The sequence below is a fragment of the Hippocampus bargibanti genome, linkage group LG01, assembly GCF_051943395.1.
Source record: "Hippocampus bargibanti isolate YZ-2025 linkage group LG01, ASM5194339v1, whole genome shotgun sequence".
Lineage (NCBI taxonomy): Eukaryota > Metazoa > Chordata > Actinopteri > Syngnathiformes > Syngnathidae > Hippocampus > Hippocampus bargibanti.
The window spans coordinates 18,147,363-18,166,300 of record NC_142734.1 but is presented as its reverse complement, the minus strand read 5'-3'; the positions used below and the strand labels follow the sequence as shown (position 1 = coordinate 18,166,300).

Sequence of the window (18,938 nt, the reverse complement as noted above, 5' to 3'; positions counted from 1 at the left end):
TGTGAGGATACGCGGATTAGAAAATGAATTGATGGATGGACTTGAGCCAGATAAAATATTGGATGCTACCTTTCTAGAAATGTACAAGTCATCTTTATATGACACATTTATTTAAAAAAAAGAAAAGAAAAAGCGTTTACACTTGTGGCATTGATGCAAAATCTACAGTATCATCTGTTCATCTTCCGAGTTGGCCCGGCTCATCTCCTCAGACTGTTCATCATCACCCTCATCATCCTCGCTGTTCTCCTCCTGCCCTAATGCCCTCTTCATGCCCCTCTGTTTGGACAGGGCCACAGCATAGTGGATATTGTACATGTTGAAGTCACAGCTGAAGAATGAAATCAAGGACAAATCATAATTAATCACAAGTAATAGAATGTAGTGACTACATATGCATGTTATTGTTCAATTCAATGTATATTAAGGTGTGAACAAATCTTTGAAAAACCCACAAAAATTAAAATTAATTGCAAAATTTGCTCAAATGGAAGATATATTTGAAAATATATATTTAACAGGAACCACGAAAGAGATGCTTTTAATTTACTTTGGCGGGCCAGAAAGAAATTGATGTGGCGAGTGCTCTGGCCCCGATGCCTTCAGTTTGACTCGTGTTGACGACAAAGGGGACGATCATGATGATTATGTTGATTATCAGAATGAGGAGACTTACAGTTTGGCCAGGTTGTCCCGGTGTCTCTGGATACTCTTCTGCAAGGCATGTAATGTGGGCAGTATAGCTACGGATCTACACAACAAACACGACTGTGAGCTCTTTTGAACTGGACTCTGCATTCAATTGAATTGAAAGCCGGAGCAAACCTGTTCTTGAGCTTTTGTCCATGCAGCATGAGAAGGCTCTCAGCCCAAGTCATATAGAACTGTAAGTGACCTGACTTCTCCAAACATGCTGCCACAAAGTCCAGTAACTTCTCTACATAAATGTCAGGGAGTGTCCCACAAACGACTGCAACTGGAAGAGAAAACATGTCACATTGAAAACAATACAACGGGGTGAAGCTGCCTATTTGAAATAGTTTTATATTCCAATATTTTTAGTTTGATCTGTAAATATACCAAAAACATTGATCCCCTAATATTAACAAAAAAATACACATTATTACAATACTCTTAACAATAAATGGCTTTCTAGATTATTTGCAGTGTCTGAAATGACGTCTGCCCGGACGCCCGGGGTGTGCAAACTTTACGTCGGGCGTACAACTTACAAAACGTCTCCGCCCGGGTGGCCGACAACTTCTTAAAAAAAAAAAAAAAAAAAAAAAAAAAAAAAAAAAAAGAAGAAAAAAAAAATCAAATCAAACATTTGCTTTATTCAATAAAGCAAACGTTCGAACAAAGATTTCGAAATCTGAATAAATTATTCCGCTTTCGAAATCTTTGTTTGGTTTGGAAAATTTGGATTCTGAAGCCAATCAGAAGCCTGCTTCCGGACTGTGCCGAGCGTTTATAAGGTCGAGCATTTGCATATCATTGTCCAAAGTAAATGCACAGAACCTCAGCTCCAGAAGATTCAAAAGAAGCTAACAAAATTTATGACGCTACAAAACGTGAACGCACATATGAGTTTTGAAAGGTGCTTAGAAATTAAATGTATTATTAATATTATCCCGTGACTGTAAAGTGTCCTTGAGAGTTTTGAAAGGCGCTTAGAAATTAAATGTATTATATTTAATATTATTAAAAGCATCGTAGAATGAGGAGTTCATGTGGCTTGTTGCAGAGGAAGCAAACATTGCATTGTGCAACATGCCGAACAGTGTATGGACAAATGACAACTGGAGCAAATTCATCAGCAAGGGATATTTACGATAAATTAAGCAAGGGCGCATTTGTGGTAAGTACATCCTTAATAAAAAAAAACATCATTAATACTTTGCAACTTTTTTTTTGCGATTCGTCCTCTTATTGTGTTTCAAGTTGTGAAAAATGGGGCAGGCAACTTTATGGCCGGGCAGGCAACTTTGTCCGGTAACTTTTTGCCATGAGTTTCAGACACTGTTACGTATTTGATTTACAAAAACAAAAAAAGACCAAAAAAAGCAACAAAAATAAATATGTAAAAACTCATTTGGAGAAGCTAAAGAGTTTGATGTTTCTCTTTATTTGTAAGTAGGTTCGTTGTCAGATCTCCCAGGCAGGTGACGCGCAGAGCTTGATCGTGGCGTGGAGTCGAGCAAGTCGTGCCGTGATGTCCGTCCGACGCCCGGCATGAGCCGGGCGTGAGTCCGAGTTGAGTCTGCCCCGTGGTTCGCCCAATCTCTCTGTCCCGCGACAGCTCCTTTTATACAATTTGCAAGCGTGTGCTATGTGTCAGGGTGATACGCACATCAAGGAGATCAAGGAATTGAAAGACATGAAAGTGTTGAAAGGCGCATTTCAAAATTATACACTCGTGTGACGCAACAGGGCTCCCCTCCTGGATCCGAAGTCGGTGAAAACGATGAAGGAAAAAGAAATAAAAACAAAAGTAATTCTGCGACATGGTGAGGCCAGGCAAGATGACGGTCACCGGGCATGGCAGGCGTCGGTGGGGTGGTTTCCGAGGAGGTTTCGTGGTGCCTGAAGTCGTTGTACGGGAGCACGGCAAAGAGTGCCCTACGACTGCCAGTTTGAGTCGATCGATGGGAACTTTCCTCGCGGCCGTCGAGTCGATGCCGGAAGGTCTTCTCACCGTGAGTTGTTCGGCTGGGATCGGTCAAATCGGAGAATCGATGAGGGATTGTGAGGACGAAGGTGCGTGGGGTTGGCCATGCTGCCGGGCATGGACAGGCGGGTCATCGGCGACGGTGGCGTTGATCGCGCTGCCATGGCGCTCTGCAGGACGCTGAGGAAGAACGCTGACGTCGGCGGCCATGTCGGCCATGAAGCGTCTTCCCGAAGTCCGATCGTGGACATAAGCGATGTCCGACGATGTCCGATCGTGGACATATATGATGTCCGATCGTGGACATAAGCGATGTCCGACGATGTGCGATCGTGGACATATACGATGCAGCTAGTTGCAGAGTCGCCAGGCGAATTGGACGATGTCGGCCATCAGGGTGCGGCAGGTTTCACGGTGGGGTCGGGGCGCCCACGGGTGGTGGCGGCCCATCGGGAGCTCGGCTTGAGGGGTCTTGCTGTGAAGATGCCGGGTTCACGGGCGGCTGGGAAATCTGGATATTTCCATTTGGAGAGTTGATTGGGCTGAGGAGGAGGGAAAAAATCCTCCTGGCTGGCTCGCCAATAAAGAGTTTGATGGTTCTCTTTATTTGTAAGTAGGTTCGTTGTCAGATCTCCCAGGCAGGTGACGCGCAGAGCTTGATCGTGGCGTGGAGTCGAGCAAGTCGTGCCGTGATGTCCGTCCGACGCCCGGCATGAGCCGGGCGTGAGTCCGAGTTGAGTCTGCCCCGTGGTTCGCCCAATCTCTCTGTCCCGCGACAGCTCCTTTTATACAATTTGCAAGCGTGTGCTATGCGTCAGCGTGATACGCACATCAAGGAGATCAAGGAATTGAAAGACATGAAAGTGTTGAAAGGCGCACTTCAAAATCATACACTCGTGTGACGCAACAAAGCCACTCTACAACTTCTATTAACAATCGCAGGAATAATACTATTGGGCCTCAATCGGCAGTACATATGCACCCAAAAGCTAGCAACCACTCATTTGATGACAATGAGGTTAAAATCTTAGCGAAAGAACATAGATGGTTTGAAAGGGGAGTAAAAGAAGCGATTTTCATAAAACAGCTAAATCCTTCATTAAACCGATATGGTGGGGTGAGGTTCAATTTGGATCGTTCATACAATAGCCTGCTTAGGCAACATCGGATTAGTAATACTGATGAGGTGATACCGGTGGAAGTGGGGCAATCAGGCCGTTAGTCAGAACAATAGGGACAATCAGTGGAGCTGCAGGGAGTAGTCCTCTGCTCCCTCCAACCTGAGAGCAGGGACCTATCATAGCAGAGTCCAGCACCGCCATGTCTGAACAGTAGGGATATATAAAGGGCCTAAACTACCAGTAAGACTTTAGTTTGCTGACGAAGTTTCTTGGATAAGAAGTGAAACGTCCGACACCTTCAAAGAAGTACAGATGACGGGTGAAGAAACCTTTTCATCGACAATCCTGGTTAAATTTTGCTTCTCCCTTGCACAGAAAGTCTCTCGGTTCAGATTTATCACAAAAACACACTTCCTTAACACAAAGTACATCTTTCCTATTTGGTCGGGTTGGGTGCAATCTTGTGGCCAGTAGATTGGGAAAAGGCACCAAAAATGCAAAGAAGGGGATTTGATAATAGCAAGTACAGTTAGGCAGAGTTCAAAGTAGTTCACTCACTTTGCTCGTGCGGCACTGTCTCGAGCACCTCCTGTTTGAGAGCCTTCTCATTGAGTCGGAATGCCAAAACAATGGCAGCCGCCCACTCCTGACGCCGCAGCTGTTTGCGTATGCTGGCGGATGTTACGTCTAAATCAAGGTCATAGGGGTCAAAGACCAAGGATCCGTCGAGAGAGTAGATGAGCAGGCCCTCGGTGGTTGTGGCTGCCCAACTGCACCCTGAGAAGTCAAGAGAAACCATATCAAAGCCGATTTTTTTCTTCTCCTATATACATCGTAAATAAGATTTTTCCATCACATACCTGTTGGAGAGAAGTGCAACGAACTGACTCGGATCTCAGGCTTAAAGTGTCTGGAACTCATATCACCTTTGGGGTGGAGACAACATTATTAAACCATGGATGACAATGACAAATGAAAAAAACGTCTGAAAAAAAGGCAGGGTGTGGTTTTTTTTTTATATAGCAATTTAATAACCACAAAACCATTAATTTCATCACTGAAATTCAACTGTATTTGTGAAAATAAAGCCCCTTTGATGGGCTACCAGTATGGCAGCATTGTTATATCAGTTTTATTTTTTTTGCTATGCTTCAAATATTGCATTTGTTTGTTGTAAAATTTATGTAAGAGTTTCACCATTTGCCACACTTCTGAATGAATTTTCATTCTTCAAGATGTATACATCATTATATTGTCAATTTAAAGGACAACCGACATCACTTTTTTGTTTCCTAACTGACATCAGAAAAACGTTTTATAGCATCTAAAATACCCAAAACACGCAGTATGATATTTTTAGTCTAATGCAAAACACCAATAAAAATTACTTAAAGTGTCCAAAATCTGCAAAAAAATGAACCCGGTAGTGGGCAGTTTCAGAAGGTCCCGCCCCCTTGTTCGTCGTCACCCCAAGACGTCTTGCCTTGCTGGAGAATCAAAACAATGACTTCAGATTCGAAGAATGTGCTTTCTTGTTACTCATCCAGTTCATATGATTCACATAGTTTTGAAGAGGAAAGCATACATGTTTGCAATCGATTAAAGAATTTATTCCATGCGATTTTGAGGAAATAGGGGTGGAAATGTAACACTAAAAAAGAGGCAGAAAATGGCGACAAAGCTCCGTGTAAGGAATTAATCAGCCTGTTTCCACAGGTGCAACATGAAGTTTTCAGACCAAACAAGTACAGCAAAATGCATTGACGTGATGGAAGGACTGCTACAATGTGTCCCTTTTTCGGTCAGGGGCGTTCCTTCGGTGACGTAGGGTGAGGACTCGTCACCAACTCAAAAACAAGACTTCCGGAATATTCAGCGCGAGTCTTAAAACGTAAAATATAGCTACATGCGGTGGAATCTTTGTAAAATAAGCTCAGTACAAGTCATTTGAAGCGATTTGACAAATTATGGACACAACTTGTCCGGAGACATCGGTTGTCCTTTAAGTTATGGTGACAGATGGGTTAGATTGGGCAACCGTCATGACAGTGTGTCTTGGTAAGTGAGGTATTCAAAGGTGACCTCTTACCCTTCCTCACTCCAGGGAGACTAATGCTGACCCCGTCTTTGTCGCCGGCTCCCTCATCCACCAGAGCGAGGCTGCCAAACTCCGTCATCTTACGTCGGTCCAGGAACTCCTGAAGGTGGGACACGAGCACCTCTGTCAAACACCAATGCTCTTTTATCAGCCATCAGCGAATCCATGCTGCTAAATGCGCACTCAGACCTCCATGGCATCAAAGGACAAGTTGCACGAGATCTCAAACTTTTTCAGGAGCATCTGTTCCTTGATGTTGTAGATGCAGACAAACTTGGATTGGCCACCGCCGAGAATGCAATCCCCATCAGCAGAGTAACACAGTGATGTGAAGCACCTAGATGCGGCACAAGTGACATTTTAGTATTCACTGGGGCAGCGTGAAGAAGAGGAGCGGTCGAGTCATTCACTTGGCCTTTGACAACTGTTTGGCGGTGACTTTATCAGAATCTTTGCGGCCCATCTCCAAGTCATGACGTCCTGCCACTGAGCTGACTTGTGACACCGTGTTGGGGTTCCAAAAGGATATTTCTCCATTCAGCGTGGCAACTGCCAGCTCTTGACCATCAGGGCGGTAAGTCACTGCCAAAGCTGAAGTGACCAAACCAAACAACCAGGGAAAAAAATTAACAAATGAGTTTTATTTAGAATTCTTGTCCCTCTGTCTAGTCCTAAGTATCTCTCTTGCTCGGCGATTGACAAACATATCAATGAGTGCATATGCCCTAAAAATTCTACATAAATAGCCGAAGTGGAACATAATTCTGGAGAGGAAAAGCATTCAATTGCTTTTTTTTGTTTTTAAACTGTATTTTTAAGAGAATGCAACTGATGAGCTTATTCCATGTATCTCCAACAATAAAATATACAAGGATGTTTGCTTCTTCTCACATAACTATTTCAAGATAATAATAATTACTGATACTAGGTAAAAATGAAGTGCAGTATAATACGCAAAAATATTACAGCATCTTGAAAATTACAAAATATGCTGTCAACCATGAACAATCTGAAAGTCAAATCGAACAGGGCTTGAATTTTAAAGTAAGATGAATGCAAATTGTTTACCATCAGTGGTGAGGTGTAGCGTCTCCTTCACTTGCCAGCTGTCCATCATGTCCCACAATCGGATGGTCCGATCCCACGACGAACTGGCCAGGATTGACTGAACTGGACTGAAACATAAGCAGCTAACGGGACCCTCGTGGCCACCTAAAATCTGACCAATCACAGGAAGCGCAGGGATAACCTTTGCATTTACATTCATTTAAATTGGACATCTTTTGGCATTACACATTTAGGTGGTGCCAGGTCTAATTTGACAACACAAATAAACCATTTAGCAAAAGTGAAATTTGAAATAAACATTTTTTTCTGTGTGTGCCAGAAAAAAATAGGTAAAGGCGTACCTCCAGCAGTCTTCCAGTTTGCATGGACCACAGGAAAATTTCAAAGGAATCCTGAGCCCCTGCACTCACCAGCTCCCCACTCACGTCTACTGCAAGTGTAGAGAACTGCGCGGGTCGTGGGGACGTGAACGTGCGGAAGTTTCGGTACCTGGAGAAAAATGTATGTCATTAGAACTGCTCAAACCAAATCTATATCACTCATCTATCATGTCTGGCTCTTGACTACCTGTGGAGATCAAACGCTCTCACAGTTCCATCCAGAGAGGCGCTCACTACAACAAAGCCGCTGGTGGTGAAGGCGACGTTGGTTACGCTACTGGTGTGCTCTGTAAAGGTGACGAAGCAAAGGCAGCTGTTGGTGTTCCAGATTTTGACCTAAAAAAAATTGATAATTGCACATCATGAGAGATTCGTCTGTGTAAGCTCTCAGTCGTACAGGAGTGGTCCATCGATGAGAAGGTTTCTTCAGCCGTCATCTGTACAAAAGTGAAGGTTTCGGACGTTTCGCCTCCTATCCAAGAGGCTTCGTCAGCGAACTAAAGTCTGACTGGTCGTAACGGCCCTATTTATATATCCCTAATGTCCAGACATGGTGGCGCCGGACACAGCTATGATAGGTCCCTACTCTCAGGTTGGGGGGGGGGGGGGGGGGCAGAGGACCCCTCCCTGTGGCCCCACTGATTGTTCCTACATTCCTGACTAACGACTGGCCTATTACCCCCACTCCCCCCGGTATCACCTCATCAGCATAACGACCCTCATCAGCATTGCGAAAGTTGCCTAACCTGTTTTGCCTAAGCAGGCTATTGTATGAACGATCCAAATTGAACCTCACCCCACCAAACCGGTCTGGTGGGGTGAGGTTCAATTTACATCTTACTGTATTATGTATGCAATTTAAAAAAGTCATCAATCTTCTTCTGCTTCCCATTTTTACCTTTTAACACAAACACTTCAATCTCGTCTGCTACACACGAGCTAGCATCTGAAAATGAAAATGGCCCTGCTACACGGGACCTGGTCACGTCCCCACGACCCGCGCAGTTCTCTACACTTGCAGTAGACGTGAGTGGGGAGCTGGTGAGTGCAGGGGCTCAGGATTCCTTTGAAATTTTCCTGTGGTCCATGCAAACTGGAAGACTGCTGGAGGTACGCCTTTACTTTAAAACTATTTTTTTCTGGCACACACAGAAAAAAATGTTTATTTCAAATTATCACTTGCAGATCATTCAAAATGTGTCCTGCAAAATGGTTGTATTTGTGTTGTCAAATTAGACCTGGCACCACCTAAATGTGTAATGCCAAAAGATGTCCAATTTAAATGAATGTAAATGCAAAGGTTATCCCTGCGCTTCCTGTGATTGGTCAGATTTTAGGTGGCCACGAGGGTCCCGTTAGCTGCTTATGTTTCAGTCCAGTTCAGTCAATCCTGGCCAGTTCGTCGTGGGATCGGACCATCCAATTGTGGGACATGATGGACAGCTGGCAAGTGAAGGAGACGCTACACCTCACCACTGATGGTAAACAATTTGCATTCATCTTACTTTAAAATTCAAGCCCTGTTCGATTTGACTTTCAGATTGTTCATGGTTGACAGCATATTTTGTAATTTTCAAGATGCTGTAATATTTTTGCGTATTATACTGCACTTCATTTTTAACGACTGGCCTATTACCCCCACTCCCCCCGGTATCACCTCATCAGCATAACGACCCTCATCAGCATTGCGAAAGTTGCCTAACCTGTTTTGCCTAAGCAGGCTATTGTATGAACGATCCAAATTGAACCTCACCCCACCAAACCGGTCTGGTGGGGTGAGGTTCAGGTGATACCGGGGGGAGTGGGGGTAATAGGCCAGTCGTTAGTCAGGAATGTAGGAACAATCAGTGGGGCCACAGGGAGGGGTCCCTTGCCCCCCCAACCCGAGAGTAGGGACCTATCATAGCTGTGTCCGGCGCCACCATGTCTGGACATTAGGGATATATAAATGGGGCCGACACGACCAGTCAGACTTTAGTTCGCTGACGAAGCCTCTTGGATAGGAGGCGAAACGTCCGAAACCTTCACTTTTGTACAGATGACGGCTGAAGAAACCTTCTCATCGATCATGAGAGATTGCTGTTGTGGAAAGGATTCGTGGTTTATCAGAGGGTAACATGGATTTGATATACTAGGACAGTGACTTAAGAGCTTGGCGATGGAACGCATTAAACTTGTAAGTCGACTTTCTATTGTACAGTATTTGCTTTTGTACTCACTTTGCCATCATCTCCTCCAGTCGCGATATACTGCCCATCTGGCGAGTAAGCCAGTGAAGCCAAGTTGTTAAAGTGTCCCTGCTGTTTGAAGACGTATGATTCGCTCTGCCACTCCCACACCAGAAGCTGACCCATCCCTGGAATAAAAATTGCACTTAACAACAGCCAAAAGTGACACACCACCATAAAATGAATCCTCTCTCACCCGAGCAGCCAAAGGCAATCCAGTCACCAGAGCAGTTTAGGGCCACCGAAGCAATTTTCTGGTCTGATATACTAAATGGAGAAAAACAATCATAGCAGCTAAAAATGTCCTCTCACTGGCATTCACTGAACATCAACTGTCTCTTACCTGAGTGAGTGGATGAGGTTGACCTCCGGAAGTTCATGCAGGTGGAAAATTCCAGAAGAAAAACCTGTGACGAGCATGTGCGTGGGCTTGTGGTAGGCAGCCGCTGTCAGGTTTGTAAAGTCGCGCTCCTTGTTGAAGAAGTGTCTAACGAAAACAGAGGGTGAAGATTTCAGAAAGTGGATTGAAATGATGTGAGAGGTTGACAAATGTGACCAATTTTGGAAGTTACCGTACTTGCTCATGTGCTTGTATCGGACTTTGTTTGTTTTCTCTTCACTTTTGGATTTTTCAACTTTCCCTCTGATGACCACTCCCTCTTGGGCTTCATCCTCACTCTCTTCCTCGTCCTCCTCATCTTTATCCTTTCTCAGCATCTTAGGTTTGTCTGGTCTGTTCTTCAAAATGAGGGAGTCCAGCTCAGTGTCACTCTCCCAGATGCACAGAACCCCGTCCTGGCTCACTGTGTACAGCTGCAGACGCACACACATTATTGTGGGATATTCTCAGGAGCTTTTGATGTGGGGGTGGGAGACGACAATGAAATAAAAGACTCACATCCAGACTGTCTTTCTCAAAAAAGCAGCCCACGATGATGTCCTTGTGTCCACCCAGTGTGTAGTAGGTGAGATTCTCCCAACGCTCAGCACCAAACACCCACGTGGACATGTCCTTGCTGCCCACTACAAAACACCTGACAAAAAATGAAAATAGGAGTGGTCCTTACTTAGTAAGAAGCTAAATAGCAGGCACTAAAATTCATGCTCACTGAATTGAACAAATTGGGTGTGCTGCAGCAAACAGATGTAAACATGGTGGAGACAGTCGGTAGGTGACTCTACTCACTTCAGAAAAAGTCGCGGTTTGACAGATAAATACAGTACAGTCTCGTTATATCGATATCGTTTATATTGATAATACTGCTTATTACGACACTATTTTCATTTCCCGTGCACATTTCTAGTCTTTTTATGTATAATTAGTTCAGTTTAGTACGATTCGTGGTTTTTACGATAATCCGGTTACTACGGTGCTCCTTTTCATCTCCCGCCGGCCATTTTGCTATGTTTATATCGATACACGCCATCGGTCGCGCCATTGGTCGACTTGGTCACGTGAGTTTGTTACGTGACCAGGTCCCGTGTAGCAGGGCCATTGTCATTTTCAGATGCTAGCTCGTGTGTAGCAGACGAGATTGAAGTGTTTGTGTTAAAAGGTAAAAATGGGAAGCAGAAGAAGATTGATGACTTTTTTAAATTGCATACATAATACAGTAAGATGTAAGCGTTGCAGTTTCCCTGGCGTGTTATGTACATGCCCACTGTACTGTATATGAATGCAATCCTTTTTTGCAACAATGTTTCTTGTTTTGTCTGCTGAAGCGTGATGATTTTGAAAATTACCATTCCATACTGTGTATTAAAGGACAACCGATGTCACTTTTTATTCAAATGCAAAACACCAATAAAAATGACTTCGCGCCAAGACGTCTTGCATTGCTTGTGAATCCAAACAATGGCTTCAGATTCGGATAATATGCTTTCTTGTTACACATCCAGTTATGAATATGATTCAAATACACTGTAGTTCTGAAGAGGAAATCATACATGTTTGCAATCGATTAAAATATTATATGTGCCATTTTGAGGCAACATTGGGGGAAACATCTCTCACAGCCCAAAAAAAGAGGCACAAAATGGTGAGCTTATGGCCAGCTCCGTTTCTTATATGGCGCTTGGATACCCTCTTTTGGCGACTTTTGTTAATGCAGTTCGGCGCAGGACGGATATATCGACAGTACGGTTATATCGACATTTTTTCTAACTCCCGAGAATATCGATATAACGAGACTTTACTGTATTATTAAAAAGGCTTAGGCTGTTGATTGCTTCTCTCATTTTAAGATTAAGGACACTTTGTGTACTTAAAAAAAACACAGCCAAATGTGGTCCAGTGTGTTCTCGACCATTATCACCTGGAGGCACAACCAGGTCCTAAAGAGTTTGGCAGTTGTCCTTGAGAGCAAGAGGAATACCATCAACTCCTTGCCAATGCGAGCCACCACGTCCAGCACAGCACCATTGACCTTCATCCGAGAGGAACAGGAAAAGCCCAACCATCCTACTGCCAAACCAGAAGTTGGACAGCTATCCGGGGCCCGCGATTGGGAGATGTGGGTTGACATTGGCCAGCAATTGGTTTTCCCAGCGGAGATTGCAGCCACCACCCTCAGACCAGACTTGGTGCTCTGGTCCTCGTCACTCAAGGCTGTCTACATCGCAGAACTCACAGTCCCGTGGGAAAACTCTGTTGAAGAGGCCTATGAGCGCAAGAAGCTGCGCTACACAGAACTCGCAGTGGATGCGCAACAGCGGGGACGGAAAACCAAGGTATATCCAATTGAAGTTGGATGCAGAGGGTTTGTGGCTTCCTCCACCATCAGGCTGCTAAAAGACCTGAGTATCCATGGACAGCCTCTGCGGGACACACTTAGGTCACTCTCTGAAGCGGCAGAAAGAAGCAGCCACTGGCTCTGGATGAAGAGGAAGGACCCTTGTTGGGCTCATAGGTCAGCAACCTGTCTATCTCGTCTATCTGTCTCTGTATCTCTATCTATCTCTAAATCTATCTCCACCTACCTCTCGAGCTCTCTACCTCTCTATCTCTAGATCTCTATCTGTCTTTCTCTCTCTATCTATCTTTACATCTCTCTGTATATCTCTCTCACTACTGACGATGGCACACTACAGACGATGTGTGTCATCTACGATGTCCCAAATTCACAACCTCCCATCCCTGAGGCACAGCTCTCACACCACTCTCAACATCAAGGCTAATCTCATGTGAGGACCATCCATTGGCACAAATGGACAGAATAACATCACGTCCAGTGTTTCATGATTCTTAATGGTCATATTGCACTGACTTACTTGGAGTCATCCGTCCAGTCGATACAGGTTGTTTCATCATAGGGACCGTGGTAACTTTTGTCTAAAACAAAGGCGTTGAATTCCCGCTGCTTCCCAGGAGCATGGTACAGCAATGCAACATTCTCCTTGTTGACAACAAACTTCCTGAAAACCCCAATAAATAAATAAATAAATAAATAAAGCTCGGATGGGTATTGAAACATTAAAGTGGTTAATATAACTGCACACTGTATCAGACGTAGTTAGTTACCTGCCATCAGGTGAGAAGCGGATGCTATTAACAGGCTTATGAAAGTGGAAATGATGAAGGATGGCACGTGTTATGAGACTGACGAGCAATGCTGCACCATCTGTGGAAACATACATGATTTGTTTTAGTGTTTTTAATTTCACACAATTTTACAAAACACGAGACAAAAGAAACCTCTGTGGCCTGACCTTCATCCACCACGATTGCAACGTTGCCATTGGGCGAGATTCCCACGCATGTAATGTTCTTTGTAGTGCAGACTGGTAATGTCACTGATGTGTTGCTGAAGAATAGACTTATTACTTCGCTTTTCAATGTTGTATAAATGGAGTACAAAACACAACACTTACTTTTTGAGGTCAAAGATGGAGAGTCTATTTCCAACTGGACTGATGACAGCGTTGCCATCCTGAGTGAAACTCAGATTCCCCTGACGATAGACAGCTCCGAGCAGATTCGAAAACTTAATGAGAAAGAATTTTGAATTTTCAAACACAGTCAAAATGTTCAACAATGCAAAGTGCATAATCAATTTAATGTTCAGCGGTGGTGGGGAGTAACTTAACGTTACTCCAGTATTTGCTATTACCAACTGCATTTTAAAACACATATTTGTACCTTGTTTACCTTATTCTTAAAAAAAGTATGTTTCTTTTCATAACGCTGCAGAAGACAACACAATGCAAAGTGGATAAAGCAAGGTACGACCAACAACAGTTAAGTACCTAGATGGTTGATTGAGATCTTTAGATTTTATACAATGGGAAAAGTTGGGACGGCTGTGTCAAAATGGATGTGAACTAGTGATCAATAACCGCGCAGGAGAAGAATGATATTCCTTACTTAAAGAGGATTGTAGTTATTTGTCAGAAAAGGGAAATTAATAACACGGCGACGATGGGTTTGCTAACATCCATTTGGAAACGAGTGAGTCAAACCTCAGCGTTGATTTGTGAGATTGTTTTGGAGTGAACGGAATAATATATCAAAACAAACAAAAAACAGTATAATGAACATTTCTATTCTTCCGAGGAATGCTGTGATCCAACTTCTACTAACGGCCAAGCCAAGAATCGTCACTCACCTTATAAGCGAACTTCATTTTGCTCGAGATCCCTTAAACAAACTGTACTGTATGGTCAAATTAATGTTGTGCAAATATATCGGGGAATATTTATCAAAGATTCCACGATGACACACATCCTTGTTCTTCATTCACCGCTAGCACGTGTTTACATAGTGTTGACATTTGTAACATCCGCCTGTAGTTGAGGCACAGCATTGTAGAGCGCCATCTGACGACAAGGAGGACCGACATTCGGTCAAAATGAAAACGAAGAAGAAAAATCAAAGGTCTTATAAGTGTCCCAAGATTTTAACAGACCATATTTGTTTCTTTTATTAGAATTTTTTCAACTGGGTGTCTATCATTTTTGCATGCACAAATACACACATACACCTGTTGTTTATGTGTGTATTTTTAGTTCATTTGTGTGTAGTTAGATGTGTCCACTTGTGGAACATCCGAAATACCAAAACAAACTTTATCACTTGTTTTGTGCCAAAGATCAAAGCATGGTACCACATGCAGCCGTACATATTTTTGCCCACTAAATGAACATTCTACACAACCATAGACAGTTTCTCTTCTTTGATTGCCCATGCCGCACAGCGCACACGGCCCCTTGGGTATGTTGTGTTTGAGGAGGTTAACACGTGTGTGGGAGCTTTCCCTGAGGTATCCGGTGGAGATGTCGGTCATACTGGCGGCTTTCTCGTAGTAGTCAGTCATCGTGTCGTCCATGAAGATACCAGAGTGAGTGAGCTCTTCCAATGTTCTGTCATCTGCATGTACACAAAACATATTGTCAAGATATGGTGAGGAAATTGATCAATCACAACGGCACCTGCTCTGAAGGGGTTGCCATAGATGATGCCTGACAGGAAGCGGCGCAGTCGGCCCATTGAGAAGTGTCCAATAAAGCCACCCAGCTGCTCCATGCTTTGCTCCTGTTCAAATCCACCTTGAGATCCTGGTGCCACGCAGATATCTAACAGAGCAAAATAACAGATAGTATCGTAAACCTGCAACATGCTGAAATAGACTTCCTGATCTTCTCAGGCACTGGTGTCAAGCTTCTTTTTCACGAAATAGCACCTACAAATATTTATTTATTAGCAATGAAAAAAAGCATATTAGGGGGAAAGGGTACGGATTGCATGACTGTCCATGTTTTCTGTGTTGTGTTTCCATTGTTAACTGTTTTGTTAAGCGTTTTGTTACGGCTTTGGCAGTTTTGAAAGGGCTACAGAAATCAGCATGTATTGTATTATTGTAATGAGACATATATTGTATTCAGTGTTTTACCACTGCAACAATATGTGCAACTTGAAAATTGACAGTATGGTTTAATATAGGAAACAAAAAAAAACTATCTGTGTAATGAGGGAATGCAATATTTTCCTCCTAATGGCTAAATAAAAATGAACTGCAATAAAAATGAAAAATAAACCCCTCTGTGTGTTAGTTATCACACAGAAATATAATGAGGGATGGATGGCAGTCTACAAGTGGGCACTTTACAGCAGCCAACTTGACACGATCCTCAAGTGGAAATCGTCTAATGGACCTCCATGAGAGATGCTTCTTCAATTGGCAAAGAATCAAGTTGGTTTTGTTCACTCCCACAATGGCACACATGCCCATACTGAATTGCGCTCACGCAGGAAAAGATGATTAAATTGCACTTCGTGCTCGACAAACGACAAGCATAAAAATACTCTGTGTGTAGAAGAGACTTAAGTGGAAAATACGAAAATAGTTTTTCATGCAACCTTATCATTAGGAACCCATCATTTCAAGCATAGCTCACTTCTCATATTTGAGGTGACTCACTGTCTTTCATCTTAATTCCAGAGCAAAACACTTTTACTTGAGGAGGGCGCTTACAGGCTAGATTATGTGTTGGTTAATGATGTATGTGACTCTATTACCGAGTCGCCCGTCAAGTCGAACAAACAGCTCGCAGATGCAGAAGGCGATGGTGGTGTGAGCTGGGATGACAATGGCCTTATCTCGGCCTTTTGGGTTTCTGCCATCATCGATCTGAAACTGCAGAAAAAAAGAACATACAAGATTCATTGTAATTCATTTACACGCTGCCCTTCAAACATTAGATGGGCACTCCTTCAAAACTGAATAATTTCAACCTTGGGGTTATATTCAGCCAAACTGAAAGAAATATGAGAGGGATCGATTGATGGATGGATGGATGGATGGATGGATGGATGGATGGATGGATGGATGGATCCATCCATCCATCTCGCTAGCTAGCTAGCTAATTTTCTAGGTAGTTAGTAAGCTAGTTTGCTAATTTGCTAGGTAGCTAGTTAGCAAGTTAGCTAGATATATAACCCAAGGGAACAATGGAGGATTCGTGTTTACCCTCATGGTGGTCCCCCTCATGCCAGCGTGGACCGTCAAAGAGCACTGGCGAGTGGTGCGTATGCTTTCCATGACGACACACAGGACGCTCCATCCGTTCTCCCTAGATTGGCGGACCAGGCAGTGTTCCACATCCACTTTCCTTTAATGAAGTTCATTTTCAGTACTGTGAATGTTTTCTGCAAAGTCTTGTTGGTGGTTATGCTTCAAACATGGAAAATGGATGATGGAGGGGATTAACAGGAGCTAGACAGATTTCTTACAGGGCTATAGTACCCCGTAATCTCAGTGTAGCGCCTTCCCTGCTCGAGTGTAGGAAATTTCGGTCAGTGTAGAATAACATAATTATTTATTCAGGCAAGTCCACTTCTCATATTCCCTTTGTCTTGTGACAATGCCAATTGTAAATCTGATCTCCAGTTCAAATGAGAGGAAATTTGTTGTTTTGTGGCCCACTATCATAGTATATCATATACAGTGTCAGAAAAAAATATAATTAGATGATTTTCAGATCTGGTGTGACTGAATCTGATTTTAATACCTGGAGTTGAGTTCCCTCAGCAATGTAGGCACCTCTACCTCATGTTTGGTCACAATGCCAAAGGAAGCTTTGACGGCCACCGAGTCGGAGCCGCTTACGTTGAAGCCCACGTCGTTGATGAGATGATTTCCAAGTCGGCCATTTAGGGCCACGTCTGATTTGTCCTCATAGTTGAGAAGCTGATAAGAGGACACACCTGACAAAAGAAAACCCAATTCAACAATTCGCTGATAGTGTCTTCAGACTTGCTCCTCACGCTCACCCTACCTGCTGTGATCTCCTTCTCCCCTACCAGGATATCTTTGAGAGAGAATGCAGTGGAGGCATATTTGTTCTTTTTCTTCCAGAAACGCCTCTTTCTCTTCCTGGTGACAAGGCTGAGTGGCTGATAGCGGTCAGCCTCGCTCAGGCTCGGGACAGGTATCAATCTCCCAGTGTCGCCCACCTGCTTAACAAAGTTCTTGGTAGCCGCTGCAAACATCTGAAATATAGATTCGAGAAGCTTAGACTATTCCTGCATCCCCATCACAGTGTCTCCTTACGTACATTGACTGTTAAATAATGCAATGTTGGTTAGGTAATATGTGTGCTCACTTGATCACCATGAGACTGTAACTTCTTGTCACATGACCCCATGTTGTGGAAAAATACATGCTGCAGATTTTTGGTGTAAATGTATTGCAGGAAAATACATTTTTTCCCAACGATAGAATAATAATAATAATAATAATAATAATAATAATAATAATAATAATAATAATAATAATAATAATACATTTAATTTCTGAGCGCATTTCAAAACTCTCAAGGACACTTTTCAGTCACGGGATAATACCTTTTCTTTTGTGCGGATGAGCAGCGGCAGCGATTCTCAACAGCGTTCACTCTACCCAGAAGTAACACAGCAGCAAAGTTATGAAAGGAAGAGAAAAGGAAAGACAGAAGTCGAAGTAGAAAAAAAATACAGGAGCTGCTGGAAAGGCAGCCACTCTCGTGGCGCCACCTTGAAGTAAAAAAACAAAAAAATGTCACATCCTCGTCAGAGCCAGGAGCGTGCCCCTCCCCTCCTGTCTCATCCTCCTCTGCTCCTGGAGCGGGCCCCTCCCCTCCCTGCTCTCCGGACTCACTCACCTGTTCCTCATTTCCTTAATTGTGCCTTCTGGCTATAAAAGCCATCCTTACCGTTCGGTCTGCGCCGGTGTAGTCTCCGAAGTTCCCTGTCACCCAGCTGCGCGCAGGTCTGTTACTCTGTTCTCCTACCTTGCCTGATTTCCTGTCTTACTTTATGTGTCTCAGTAAAGACTGTGTTTGAAGTTACTGTCTCCACCGTGTATTTCGGATCCAACCCTTACTACTTCACGTTGTCACTCGAGTCCTGTCACCACTCCGCAAGCGGACGTGACAAAAAACTAAATAACAAATATTATGACAACACAAAAACACAGTCATTCATTCTTCAGCACTTTCTGTACCCTGTTTGTGACATGAAGTACTGTAGTTCTAGATGAAAGAGGAGAGGATCAAAACATCCTTTTCAGCAGTGGATCAGGGACGTCATGGTGGAACGTGCACGTCTACTACAAGCTAAATGTTGATAGCAAGCACAAATCTGTAGCATCCATTGACGAAAAGAGAATTGTCTAACATCTCCTGTCCCACATGAATCTGCTTCAATTCCAAGCCATTCCACATGCGCATCGGCACTCTGCGCTGTCGCTCCTTTCTTATCGCAGGCTCCTCAAGCCATGCATTTATCCAGCCGCAGACTGTCCAACAGCACCGACCTTTCCGCTGAACAAAGCGAGGCTGTGAAGTTGCTGCCCATTACATGCGCAAAAAAAGCACAATCGCCCAAGAGCTGTCAAG

General features: G+C 43.6%; 2 protein-coding genes across 4 annotated transcripts; both read right to left on the bottom strand.

The window, feature by feature from the left end:
• Window positions 1–88: 88 nt before the first annotated feature.
• pwp2h (PWP2 small subunit processome component) lies at window positions 89–14,319 on the bottom strand. Its single transcript, XM_089001484.1, has 21 exons — window positions 14,171–14,319; window positions 13,437–13,549; window positions 13,275–13,369; window positions 13,087–13,186; window positions 12,837–12,980; window positions 10,465–10,600; window positions 10,144–10,379; window positions 9,910–10,053; window positions 9,763–9,833; window positions 9,558–9,694; window positions 7,526–7,674; window positions 7,300–7,447; window positions 6,959–7,109; window positions 6,301–6,481; window positions 6,080–6,227; window positions 5,882–5,990; window positions 4,653–4,718; window positions 4,351–4,569; window positions 826–976; window positions 677–751; window positions 89–331 (listed from the first exon to the last, which is right to left on the bottom strand). The coding sequence occupies exons 1-21, from the start codon at window positions 14,186–14,188 to the stop codon at window positions 163–165; spliced, it is 2,760 nt and encodes a 919-aa protein (XP_088857610.1). The 5' UTR covers window positions 14,189–14,319; the 3' UTR covers window positions 89–162.
• Window positions 14,320–14,413: 94 nt separating this feature from the next.
• pjvk (pejvakin) lies at window positions 14,414–18,721 on the bottom strand. Of its 3 annotated transcripts, XM_089001506.1 has the most exons (8): window positions 18,255–18,721; window positions 17,908–17,958; window positions 17,340–17,553; window positions 17,073–17,268; window positions 16,532–16,673; window positions 16,081–16,198; window positions 14,994–15,137; window positions 14,414–14,931 (listed from the first exon to the last, which is right to left on the bottom strand). In XM_089001506.1, exons 3-8 carry the CDS (start codon window positions 17,551–17,553, stop codon window positions 14,567–14,569), a joined length of 1,179 nt encoding a protein of 392 aa, XP_088857632.1. In that variant the 5' UTR covers window positions 17,908–17,958; window positions 18,255–18,721; the 3' UTR covers window positions 14,414–14,566. The 3 variants fall into 3 exon arrangements, with proteins under 3 accessions (XP_088857632.1, XP_088857623.1, XP_088857639.1); XM_089001497.1 differs by lacking the exons at window positions 17,908–17,958; window positions 18,255–18,721 and having other exon boundaries at window positions 17,340–17,604; XM_089001513.1 differs by lacking the exons at window positions 17,908–17,958; window positions 18,255–18,721 and having other exon boundaries at window positions 16,532–16,634; window positions 17,340–17,604.
• Window positions 18,722–18,938: the final 217 nt, after the last annotated feature.